The 13,266-nt window shown below is 27.4% G+C and overlaps 3 protein-coding genes across 3 annotated transcripts; 2 read left to right on the top strand and 1 right to left on the bottom strand.

Annotated features, from left to right (window-relative positions):
* Positions 1-3,166: 3,166 nt before the first annotated feature.
* On the top strand, positions 3,167-4,752 carry LOC132930523 (mitochondrial import inner membrane translocase subunit Tim16-like). The gene is made up of 2 exons (XM_060996448.1): positions 3,167-3,446; positions 4,453-4,752. The coding sequence occupies exons 1-2, from the start codon at positions 3,242-3,244 to the stop codon at positions 4,605-4,607; spliced, it is 360 nt and encodes a 119-aa protein (XP_060852431.1). The 5' UTR covers positions 3,167-3,241; the 3' UTR covers positions 4,608-4,752.
* A 2,921-nt stretch (positions 4,753-7,673) lies between these two features.
* On the bottom strand, positions 7,674-9,362 carry LOC132929404 (large ribosomal subunit protein eL19). The gene is made up of 5 exons (XM_060994738.1): positions 9,212-9,362; positions 8,437-8,543; positions 8,194-8,357; positions 7,935-8,125; positions 7,674-7,870 (listed from the first exon to the last, which is right to left on the bottom strand). The coding sequence occupies exons 1-5, from the start codon at positions 9,214-9,216 to the stop codon at positions 7,729-7,731; spliced, it is 609 nt and encodes a 202-aa protein (XP_060850721.1). The 5' UTR covers positions 9,217-9,362; the 3' UTR covers positions 7,674-7,728.
* Positions 9,363-9,446: 84 nt separating this feature from the next.
* On the top strand, positions 9,447-12,926 carry LOC132929406 (large ribosomal subunit protein P2-like). The gene is made up of 5 exons (XM_060994739.1): positions 9,447-9,597; positions 11,718-11,887; positions 12,261-12,353; positions 12,433-12,518; positions 12,860-12,926. Exons 2-4 carry the CDS (start codon positions 11,719-11,721, stop codon positions 12,507-12,509), a joined length of 339 nt encoding a protein of 112 aa, XP_060850722.1. The 5' UTR covers positions 9,447-9,597; position 11,718; the 3' UTR covers positions 12,510-12,518; positions 12,860-12,926.
* The last annotated feature ends 340 nt before the right edge of the window (positions 12,927-13,266 follow it).

The following is a 13,266-nucleotide window of genomic DNA, read 5'->3' as shown; positions in this document are numbered from 1 at the left end:
ATTATAATAATATGATAGATCATATGTTTTTTTTATAGAACTCTTAGTGATATTATAGGATTCATTTTTATATTTCAGCTGTCTTGCATACGAAACTTTTGGTATCTAATTAATTTCATACGTAAAACCATAATAATTGTATATACTGAATTTTTTTTTAAATTATAATTTTATTATTTCAATAGTTGTTTGGTAAAATTTCTCACCAACAAATAAGACCATCTTTGACCAGCATAATTTTACATTGTACACAATGTATTAATGCATTATACATTGAAAATTGAATTCAAATTGTACAAATTCGTTATAGTGACATACTTAACCTAGTCTACATGTAGTATTGTAGTCACCTACTATAGTAATTAGTAGCTATACAGCAGTTTACGGGTGGTTGAATCATTCAATTAATATTACATACTAAATAGTTAATAGATTATGATCTACGTATAATAAAGAAGGACTTACAAAATCAATAAAATTAATTTCTAAATACAAGTAGTTATATACATTCGACTCGTTATATACACATGTGACTATATCATTCCCGTTTCGGTACCGTCCTGTTTAGGAATAATACATACCTACTCATACTATTTATATAGGTTCTAATGTTAATATGTTCAGATAATTTGCGATATTAATATATATAATGCATCTATTTATGGTATTATGCTATTGTTATATATTATCCTATAAGTGTATAGTCAAAATATTTTGAAAATTATTATATGTATAAGAAATGCAAACATTAACATTTGTTGAAATTTTCAAATAACTACAGTTATTCGTTTTTAAATTAAAAAAAACAAAAATCGGTTGAGCAGAAATAGTTTTCACAGAAATATGAAATGAATATCTAATAATGTCATAAAAATTCAAAATTCAGACAATTATAAAAAAATATTAATGCGTCTTTTCAGAAAACTTTTTATTTTTGTTAGGGATAAAAAAAACTTATATTAATCAAGTACTCGGCCAGTTAAAAATGAAAAATGCTATTTATACAATTAATATAAATATAAATTATTATATAAAATGGGTCTGGTAATATACTAATATGACGATTATGTATTTTTGGTTTCACGTATTTTATGCATCGCGCGTTCGAGAATAAAATATGCATACGTATACGTCACCCGGCGTGTAGCAGATTGTCCGGTGCAATAAGTATGTATTTATTTTATGTCTAAAAAAGTAAATTAAAGCTCTAAAATTATAGAAAATCAAACTCACGTAAACATCGATTTTTTTTGTGAAACTTAGTTGTGTCATATTTAATGTCCATACGTTCAGTAACCACATCGCCGACGCAGGAACACCTTTCCTCGTCCGTCTTTACCACGTTTCGAATTGCAGATATTGAGATATTTCATAAAAATAAGCTGAACAGAACGGCATATGCGTGTAAAATGTTATATATATTAAAGTACGGTTTAACGATTTGTACGTCTATTTTTTTCTCCGTTAAAATTATTATAACCGTCAATCGTCTTCGACGAATAGCGAAGATTGATGATTACCATAGATAATATATTAATATGATAGATCCATATCCATAGATTATATACTGTATTATTATGTTGTAATATTATTATTAGCCAGACATTTAAATTTATTCGGGAGTCTGCCGTTCGAGAGACTCAATTGTGTACTTATACAAATTTTATATGCATGACATGGCGGAGGGCGGGGTAGATTGTATTGATGTTGTTCAGGACATTGAGACTAGACTCATTCAAAGTTTCTGCCATTGGCATCGCATAAATTAGTAATTAGTTGTTGTTATCGATATTTTTCGCCCGTATTATTATTGAATGACACCCGTCTTCTCATTATTAATGTAAAAATATTAAAATATTATCAATAATCAATATTAATATCGAAAACCATCATAATTATTTTCCAAATAGACAAAAATATTAAATTATAGGTACTACAATTTTCTTCAAACTTTTTTATTGCTTTACTACCTTTTTTTATGGTGAGTCCGCCATCTCAAAGACCCATGACGAGCCGCCACTGCAGGTGTTAATAAATTTATGGCATAAACAGCTTAAAACTAATCTACATAATATTTTAAATACTTCTCTGTTAGTGTTAAATAATAATACACGAATTGGTGTCTTTAAATAATATTTTTGTAATAACTTAAAACAAAATAGATAATTATACCTATATAATCGTTATTTTTCGTTAAAATATACAGTTTTGTCAATATTCAAATTTGGTATATGTACTAACAGTAGCGCCGAACACGGGTATGAACTGGGGAAAATTCCCCAGAAATATTTATGGGTGGGTGGGTGATAATCAAAAATAGTTTGTTATGCAGTATCTTGTATGTATATAGTTAGAAATAAATATAGTACCATTCGATCGTAACTAACTAGACATTTTTTTAGTAGGTGGGTCTAACACCAGCATTTTTTTTCCCTAACATGAAATATAGATCGGCGCCACTGGACTTACGAATAACCTCTGAGACTGGGAGTGAGAATATGAATAAAGTTAAAACTTTTAAGCAATAATAATAATATAATAGTAGCTATAGCTAGTTATATAGTTGTACTAATAGTTATATAGGTTTCTGATTAATATAAAAAAAACATAAGATGATGACCAGACATGGGTTATGGCTATTTTAACTGAGAAGTGAAATGTTCAGTAACTTCAGTTACTAAATTTTAATTTTTTATTAGATGTATAAACAAAACCAAACATTATGAAAGCTTTATTTATGAAATAATTTATGCGTGTATTATTAAAACATTAGGTTATAATAATAGAAAATATTTTTTAATTGTCTATTAAACAAAAATCATATGGTTTATGCTAGATAACAACTGTTATACTAGTGTTACTACGATGTAATAACGTAAAAGCATTTAAATACATTGATAATTAAAAATTAATAATACTAATTACAAAATTAATTAATTTGTAAAATCCTTATGATTATTTTAATCCCCCGTCAATTAGATCCTCATGCGTGATTTTAATCTCGCGTCAATTGTATCCTCTTGCGTCAGTTAGTCACCGGGATCTAGCTGTCGAGGGATCTATGTGACCGTTCACCTACAGGCTACACAGGCAACAGCGGTGCTTCAGTGCAGCCAAGTCGCCCTGAATATGTCATGAAAGGTGAGTAGACGTGCCTACGCTATCGCTATCAGCGGTGGTTGTCCAGTATCGATGTGATAACGAGAGTCCGCACTTCCGTCCGTGGTACGACGTTCGAACCATGGCCAAATATATCGTGCAAATAATAATCATCGGCTCTCAGATTGTCGGCAAGGCCCTGACCAAAGCTCTTAAACAGGAATACGCCGCAAGCCAGGAGTCCGCTCGTAGGGCTGGTGGAGGACGTGCGGGCGCAGCTCACGCCGCAGCAAATGCCAAGGCCGGAATCACGTTGGAGGAGGCCAAACAGATATTGAACGTCCAAGGTACGTGCTTTATTTTCGAGTTTGTGTTCGTCGTACATCTGATTTTCTGTTTTAAAATTTAAAATTTTCCAATTATAAATGATCGATCCTTTTTTCTCAAACATTCTTCCCTTCACTATAAAGTATAAGTACACAAATGGATCAGTAATATATATAGTACATAAATACATACAATCATACATCAAACAAAAAACATTTTTCTCAGCTGTCTTTCTTGGCAAGCATTTGATCGTGTTTGGCACAAAGGGTTTTTATACAAATTTATCTTCCTACCCTTCTATTTAGGTAACAAAACAATTCTAATAAACAATGCATTCAAACACCTAGGAGTCATGCTTAAGAAATTTTTGTAACAAACTTTAAAAAAGTCATAGATTTTCTTTATTCAATAATCAAATGAATATATTAGAGAATAAAAATGGTTGTTTATTCAAAAACTGATTTTTTAATGTTGTCTAGCTAAAAATTATTATAAAATACTTTAATATATATATTTATTATTTATATATATATATCATGAAAAATAATATTGTTTTTATTTCTAAATCATACAATCTGTAAATATTTTTTTTATAAATAAGTATAAGTGATGGTAATAGTATTTAACAATATATATATTATTTAGAAAAATAAAATAAAACTCTATGATATATATAATAATATAAATATAGTAGGGTTGTGTAAAGGAGCCAACCAGTGTTGAGACTTCAAGTTTTACAATCAATTTACTATTTAATATTAACTTCAATAACATTTTACAGAATAAAAAAAAATATATAATATCGATTTTGTTGTATTAAATCAATTTTTATATTTGTGTTGCTTATGAAATTCTTTTATTTTTTAACCATAGGTACTTAGTTAACTCATAAATAATCATATTACTAAAGCTTGAAGTCTGTGTAAATTTTACCTATTTATTATAAACATATTTAATTTTTAAATGTACAATCAATTTATTTAACACCAAGAAATTGTTTATTAATATTTAGATTTATTGTTTTAGATATGACCCAAGATGAAATCCAGAAAAGATATGAATATTTATTCAAAATAAATGACAAATCAGTAGGTGGTTCATTTTACCTACAGTCTAAAATATACAGAGCTAAAGAACGACTAGATAAAGAAATTTCCAATAAGAGTAGTGAAAAAGCGTAAATAATATAGAGTAGGTAACTAATATATTATTTTATGTGTTAATAAACATGTATAATTTTGTTATAATAAAATAAAAACAATTATTTTTTAATTTAGATATTTAGTCAATTGTATCAAATTATATAATAAATTGTAAAATTGAAAATGTTTAGTGTTTTTTGTAATATTGTATCTGCAAGGTGGCATACAAAATCATTTGTTATTGCTGGAGATATTAAGATTGGGACTGGATTTGGGGGATAATATTGAAAGATGTTATTATGGAAATGAAGACTTACTGTATTTGGTGTTGAAACCAGATTATTATATTAAAGAACAGGTTTCATATTTTTGAATTCATCAGCTAAATTTTGCAAGAAATGTTGATTATTAAATTTAGCAGAACATGTTAATTTTATGTTGTGGGAGATAAAGTTCAATGTAGTTTTATGATCACAGTTCATATTAAAACAAATTATTTACCTAATCAATGTACTGTGATATTAGGTTAAGTTATTATTATGTTCTGCAATATTTTGTTCAAAACTGTTAAAAGAATAACTTACTGCATTTTTCTAAGTTAGAACAAATAACAAACATTAATGCCAAAATTTATAATGGATTGATAAGAGCAATAATTTGTGAATGACTATAAAGTCGTTTTAATTTTGTTGATATAACAGTGTAATGTAAGTCCTAAAACAAACGAACATGGTCATATTTGTGATCTGTGAAGTCATTAATTTTATGTTATTTTTGTACTAAGTGTAAATACAAAATAAATAATATTTGTTTCAAACTAACTTCATTCAAAAAAAATTTCTTTGCAATATTTTGCACATTTTAGTTAAAGTATTGTAATATATTTTTTAATTTTTATTATACTTATTCATTGTTTGTTATACTTTTTGTGAAGAAGTAATAAAAATGTTTTTTTTTTTTTAATTAATGAAGACAAAATATGTATTTACATTGAATGTGTTTATATTTTCATTACTAAATAAAACTTATAAAAATTAAGTATTTTAGTGTGTGATTAATAACTATAGAAATCCTATGACGTCTTTCGATTAAGAACACATATTAAATTTAGATAACCATGTGTTCAATTGATTCAAAATAAACCATTTATAAGCTTAACAGAGCCTTAATATTATCATAGGTTCATGTGGGGTATTACAAGTACCTATAGGTTTGGTATTAAATCTAAGGTACAGTAAGACTATTAAAAAATGTAGCCTTAATGCAACCTGGCACAGCAAGTCTCGAATTATTCAATTGTTTGAATGTTGGAAAATAACAAATATTAGTTTAGTCTCAGTGAAATTGTAAATATCTATGTGGTGTTACACCTTCAAAATTTTAGTATAATCTAATATGGTTAATTTAATTTTTATTGTATTATAATAAAGACAACTAACATATGATTTTATAAAGAAAAAAAGTATTAATTTTATTTACTCAGGTATAAACATTGTTAATAAATACTGATATAATGTATAATCAAAAGCGTTAGGTTTCTAACTTAAAATGTTAAATTGCCACTGGGGGTATATAGTAAATACCTGCACGAATTTGAGCTAGACCTTTAATTTAGTAATTAGATACACAGGCGTGTTCACACTTAACAATTAGCTGAAAAAATATATTAAGATTTCATCTTGGAGTGAAGAAGCAATATTTTCACCAAACCAATAACATTTTGTATGATTATTATTAATAATAACAATAAAAAGCAACATCTAATGAGACTTAGAATAATATTTTACTTTTTTTTTAATCAATATAATATTATATATTAATGTAATATTTAATTAATGCTTTAGATTTTATAGTAAAAAATTAATAAACTCAAAGATAATATATACGTCTTAAATTTTTCAAATAATAAATATTCATTATTAAAAGAATAATTTTTTGTTATTCATACTTACATATAGATCTAAAATATTAGAGCTATAGCCAGTAGCCACACAAATAAATATCTAATTTAATTTACTTACCTTCATACAAAAAACTAGGACGTCCGAGTTATTTTCATTTTTTAAAGTAGCAACGATACTTTTTTTTATTCACTTTTAATCAACAAAATAAAACTAAAATATTGGACGATAACCGCCACAATGCCTGCATATTTAATAGATAAAAATATTATTATTAAATTGTATATTGCAAAATAAATTTTAATATGTAATATTTATAAACTATACTTTTGAATAATTCTCCATGTCATATTGCATAAGGTGTATTTCAATATCGTATGCTTAAATTATCTTAAATAATAAAAAAATGGGAGGGGTTAAACTTCCTAGTCTGTCCAGCAAGAAAACACAGATTCTGCACAATCCCCCGCGTCACCATGCTATTAAAACTGGTTTGCTTATAGCTGTGTATCATTGGAGAATGCGCGGAAAAACTGATTTTTGTCAGTTTGTGGCACATTCTCTCGCTGGACAGAGTGTATAATTGTACATACAGCACTAAATTATTTAGATATTAGATTTAAACAAAAAAAAACAAACCTTCAATCTAAACAATACTACCATAAGTTTTGTTATTAACTTGATTTGTTGACTTCAAAAAATGGTTTATTATTCAAACAAATACAATCTTCAACTATAAACAACTCAGCTTAACCAATTGAACTACTTAATTTCTTCAAGAATATATACCTAAAAAAATGTTTACCTTTGGAAGAAGATAAATTATATAAATTCTCTATACTATTCACTTTTTATTTCATTTAATGAATGCAATCAACAATTTCAATAGTAGAAGTAGCACTTGACATTTCATAATATTATGAAATTTTTAAATTACAGTAGACACCATAAAAAATGTGTTAAAGATACTTTTTTTTTTTTAAACATTTAAGTTATTATAAATGCAACCTAGTCTCAAAGGAAATAGGTATTTTATTTATAAAATTAGAAAATTAAAATAATTAAGTTTAGATTCAAATGAAAATTATAAACTAAAAAATAAATATTATTTGTGGTTAAAGACAGATAACAAACCTACTGTAATAAGTCTTTCATTTATAAAGTAAGGATATATTAAGGCATAAAAATAAATAAAGATTCTCAATTCTCCAATAGGTCAAAATATTGTATTAGAAAATAAAAACATTTACAAAAACAGGTTACTTCTTTCCTGCAGCAGCAGCAGCCTTTTCATCTTCTCGTGCATATGCAGCCAAAAGGTCTTTCCTATTTTGTAAAAATCTTGCTTCCTTACGTTTCCTAGCTTCCTTAACTTTTTGACGTCTAGCTTCAGCTTGATCACTAAAATATTAAATGGTTATTAATGAAACAATTATAATATATTATATTAGAGTGATTATAATACCTCAACATCTTGGCACGGGCTTTCTCTGCCTTCTTTTTGTGAATGAACTCCATCAATACACGCTTGTTTTTGAATACATTACCCTTTGCCTTCATGTACAACTGATGGTAAAGATGGTTGTCAATTTTCTTTGCTTCACGGTATTTCTTCAGCAATCGCCTCAATACTCGCATTCTTTTCACCCAAAGATCCTATTAAAATGGAGATTTTAGTAAGAGTAATTTAAAATTTCTTAATATAAGAAATACACAGTTCATACTTTTTGAGGTGTTCGAGCATTAGCAGTACCCTTCCTTTTACCAAAACCACAATGACGACCTTTTCTCCTGGCTTCAGCATTTTTACGTGCACGAGCCCTAGAGTGTACAGCTACTGGCTTTTTGATGATTAAACCATCTTTGATCAACTTACGAATATTTTGTCCTGAAATTTATTTAACAAGCATTAATTAAATATATTAAGTACTTATGCATGTAAAATAATTTGGATTTAAATTACTTACTGGAATTGGTGTTGGCAATCTCATTAATTTCATTTGGATCCAACCATACCTTCTTCTTACCGCATCGCATTACCGAAGCGGCAAGTCTTTTTTGAAGCTTTAACGAACTGCAAAAATAAAAGCACAATTTAATATTTTAAGATTATAATAATATAGGTATACATATATACCTAATAAGTAGGAGATAAAAATGTTTTTTTTTTTATAATTTTAATCATCAATACATTAAAGGGGATTATGTAAAGTCATACATGAAAATAATTATTTTCAGTAAAGTTACAATGATGACAAATACTAGATTACTGAAAATGTTACCAAAGAAATTAAATCTAAGCCAAGTCGCATGCATGTTCCGAGAGCAATATTGGACATATTTTGTTGGACGCTATTGACTTCCATGCTTAACTATTTGAACAGGTGGTGATTTCTAAATGTGAGGGTTCTTAAAGAGCTCAGTTGTCACCCATCGACAAAAAATATAACTTTACGGGGAGAATTGAGGGATGAGGGTTTGGTCCGATCCTTCAACCCGCCGATTCCGCGGACTATAATACGTATAACGTACGGTCCGGGTATGTTTTATGATCAAAAATCGTACGGCAACATACTGGGTATCAACAACAGGAAACTAGTGATGGTGTGAAAAGCATCGTCACACACATGTGGCACGGTTCTGTGTCGGCCATAGCGGTCGACGAACGATACGAGACGGCGGTCGTCTGATTTTCGTGAACAATGTACTTATATGTTATGAAAGCATCAATGACGAACTTACCTCATTTTCCTGGATTGACCCTAGCGCGACGGGAAACGACGTAAAACAACGCCACTCCAGAAATCAGAAACAGAGACTTCGAATAGTCTCTCCTCGTTCACAAGTGAAAGAAGAACGATTTATGTATGTGTTTATAACCTCAAACAGCATGGAGGAATGATACGAGCCAATGAGGACGATTGTCCGTGAGCGCTCGCTACTCTCTTCCATGACACGGTCACAGAATACATGTCACCGTGGTCGCTTTTATTTTTTAACCTATCTTTTTTTGACGCCGCCGACCGCCGTACACTTTAAAATTCGCCAAGTTACAAGTTTCGTCGTGTTTATATTAGTTTCGAGTTTTGTCATTGTCGTCACACGTTTCGTGTCCAACAGACTTAAAAGTATGTTTTATTATTATTAATAATGTTAACTATTCGTTCATTTGTCGGCATTCGTTGTCATCGTCGTTTCGGTCCGCGCGAAAGTTTATCAGTTTGTGTTTCATCTTCCATCTCTATTCCTGTTAACGCATCAGACACGAATATTGCTAGTGAATGATTGTCGAATTTTAAATGTATTCTTGTTGGGGTATGCCGTATATATGTCTGGTTCATCGAATTCACTAGACACATAGTACATTTGGATTTAACTACATTCGCTCATGATTTTTGTCCCAGATGAATAGGTTTTTCAATAAGACATGCTACCACGATTTAAGATATGAATGATGTTGATGGATTATTTTGCAGTCGGTTTCATGTTTATAAGATCGTTGGTATTGAATACTGATACATGACTCTTGATATTTGTTTGGCTGGCCTTTGCCCATTTTAATGCTGATGGTATTCCATAATTTTACTTCAGCAATGAATTTTTCTGTCATAAATCTGTCAATGCATATAGAACTTACCTATAATGATCTTAGATAATTAAAGAATAACTTTAAATCTTCTCAATCTATTCTATCATAATATTAAATATGCGTGCTTCGCTATTCTTAAAATTTAATTCTTAAAACCTTAAATATAAATGTGTACCTAAGTGATGATATATACCTATTATCACCATCTTTCGACTGATAGTTATGAATTTATGATGAAAACAATTTTAAATTCCCATGACACTATTTACACTTTAAACGTTTAAAACATATACATAATTTAGATTAATATATATACAGTAAATTACCTATCTAATCTAAATATAATGCAGATTTAGTAAATACCAACTTGTGGTTTAGTAGCTTTAAATAATTTATCATTATTTTGATTTGAATCTTGATTTCAACTTTTGTATCCTGATAATAGTATTATGATGTTTGATTACATTTTTTATGATTTACAATACATACCATCAGGTTTTAAACCTGATACTTATGTATAAATTGGATTTATCATTATAATTTTTCATATGTTAAAATTATAATCAGATCAAATTGTTGAAATTAACTTATTACAAATATTTTTTATGTTTAACAATATTTCAATACCACTTTTACTTTACTTGTTGCCAATATGTGTACTGAAATAAATTGATTTATATAATATAATAGCTAATAAGTAATAATAATTTGTTAACATATTTCAAACTTAAAAATTAATTTTATTCTATTACATAATTTAAACAATTTAAAAAAAAATAGTTTTTTGAGTTATTTAAAATTTTTTTTATCAAAAAGCTTAAAATTTGAATATAAGATAGGTATCTCATATGTTTTCCTTTTAGGTACCTTAAAAATATTTAAAATACATATGCTTAATTTATTTTTATAAGTATTTAAAATTCAAATGTTTACTTAAAATGTATTAAATTGTTGTTTTTATAGCTAAGGTTTGAAAATGTAATACAAAGTTTCTTCTAATTCATTAGTAATTCATATTGAAACTAAAGAATATAAATTGTTATTTTTTTTTCGATATCTAGCTTAAATTTTTAATTTGAACATAATTACATACTTATATGGTAAATATTATGATATAATTCATAAACGACATAAACATTTATGGGACTTTAATCTTTTATGTATATTATAAATGCGTGTCTTCCATTAAAAGTTATCCACTCGACACCTGTAGTATCCACCTTACATACCTTTCTTTATTTTACTTCATTAGATATTTGAATATATATGTATCCCTCAGATAATAAAATAATAGCATATTTAGCAGACTTTTCCGATTGAATATTTCAGTATAAATATCATTGATCAGAAATTGGTAACTTACTGCAATAGTATAACTAACAGTTGTCCGGGGACATTGCTTTGTAGCAACAAGCCTTCAAGCCCATCTGTACATTTACAATTCATATAACTTATATTGTAAAATTAATAAATCTTTAATATAATTCTCTTACAACTTAAATATAATGATGCTTAGTTTTTGCTAATGATGAATAATTTTAATACCATCTTTCGGCTGAAATTTGATGATTAATATTTTCTGAAAGCAAACAATAAAATGTGTTTACATATCTAAAATATTATGAGTGTTCTAAATTTTTAATTATCATTATATTATAGAATGCGTTACGTGGCTGCATATTTGTTAGGTTCCTTGAGTGGAAAAGAACCATCCAGTGATGAAATTGAAAAAATCCTTAGTTCTGTTGGTATTGAATCTGACTCTGCTAAAGTTAGTCTCATTCTCAAAGAATTGAAAGGAAAGAATGTTGAAGAAGTTATTGAAAGTGGTAAATATTACTGATATTTTTTTTAGTATATTAAAAACAAATTTACTATTTAGACATCCAGAATTTATTAAATATGCATATTATATAATATTTAGTTATACTTAATAATATATCTATAGTTACTTTAGACAATTTAATAATTTGTATTGATTGTAATTCTATCTGAAAATTGATAAGTATATTAATTTATACTCTATGCATTATATAATGTACCTAATATATGCATAGTATTTTATTTTTTTATTATTTTTAAGCTTAAGTAATAACTGGTTGTAACTTATTAGTAAATGGTAAAATCTTAATTAATAATTATTATTTTTTTTTTTAATTATTATGTATTGTTTATACTTATAATTTGTTTTACTATTTATAGGCAGGTCCAAATTGGCCAGCGTACCTACTGGTGCTGCCGTAGCAGCATCTGCTGGAGCTGGAGCAGCAGCACCAGCAGCTTCTGAAGAAAAAGGTTAAATACATTTTTTTTTATCAAGTAGATTTATTTTATTATTTAATAATCCTAACCCATCTTATTTTTATTATTATAGCCGCCAAGAAAGAGGAAAAGAAAGAAGAATCCGATAATGAATCTGATGATGATATGGGCTTTGGACTGTTCAACTAAGATTAAGATGTAAGTGTTGAATCTGTATATTATTAGTTTTATCAATTACAATAATGCAGACTTCAGGGGTTATTGATTATTAACATTAACATTTCTAAGGGCATGCTTAAACAATTTCAATGAAAAATCTAGGGATACTGAAGTCCCTTATGTTTTTAGTTAGTTCACAAATGACATACATTATGAGAGTGCTGATTACCAATATACCTACCCATCCCTATTTGCGCCTTTAGTATTAAGCTTTAAAAATGTATGAGTATAATAAATTTTAATTTGGATCTTAAATGCATTATATTTTAAGTAGTACATACGTCTTAATTGTTGTTAAATATTAAAATTTTATTTTTCAGATTTTCCTGAATTTTTTGTGCACTTCAGAAACTGATGGTTCAATAAAATAAACATTTTAATTTTTTATTCTTATTGTCTTTATAACCTATATATATCTTATCTGAATTATCCTGTGTATTGATTGGTCAAATTATTCAAAAATTCATTTAGATATAATTAAATAATAGGTATAACTTTTTACTTTTTAGTGATTAAAAATTTAAAATCCTGCAAAATAAATTACTAAATAATGCTCAATTTAACAATGAAATATTTTAATGTTATATGCATATACTTCGGGTTTGGTTTGACTTATTATTAGGATCTGTTTTTAAGTTCTTTATTACTTTAAAATTGTTTCGAGAGTCCTAAAACATTTGAAATAATAATAATTAAACTTAAAACAAAAGATTGTACAATTATTTTT

The sequence above is a fragment of the Rhopalosiphum padi genome, chromosome 4, assembly GCF_020882245.1.
Source record: "Rhopalosiphum padi isolate XX-2018 chromosome 4, ASM2088224v1, whole genome shotgun sequence".
In the NCBI taxonomy this organism is placed as follows: domain Eukaryota; kingdom Metazoa; phylum Arthropoda; class Insecta; order Hemiptera; family Aphididae; genus Rhopalosiphum; species Rhopalosiphum padi.
This window is presented reverse-complemented; position numbering and strand designations above follow the sequence as displayed.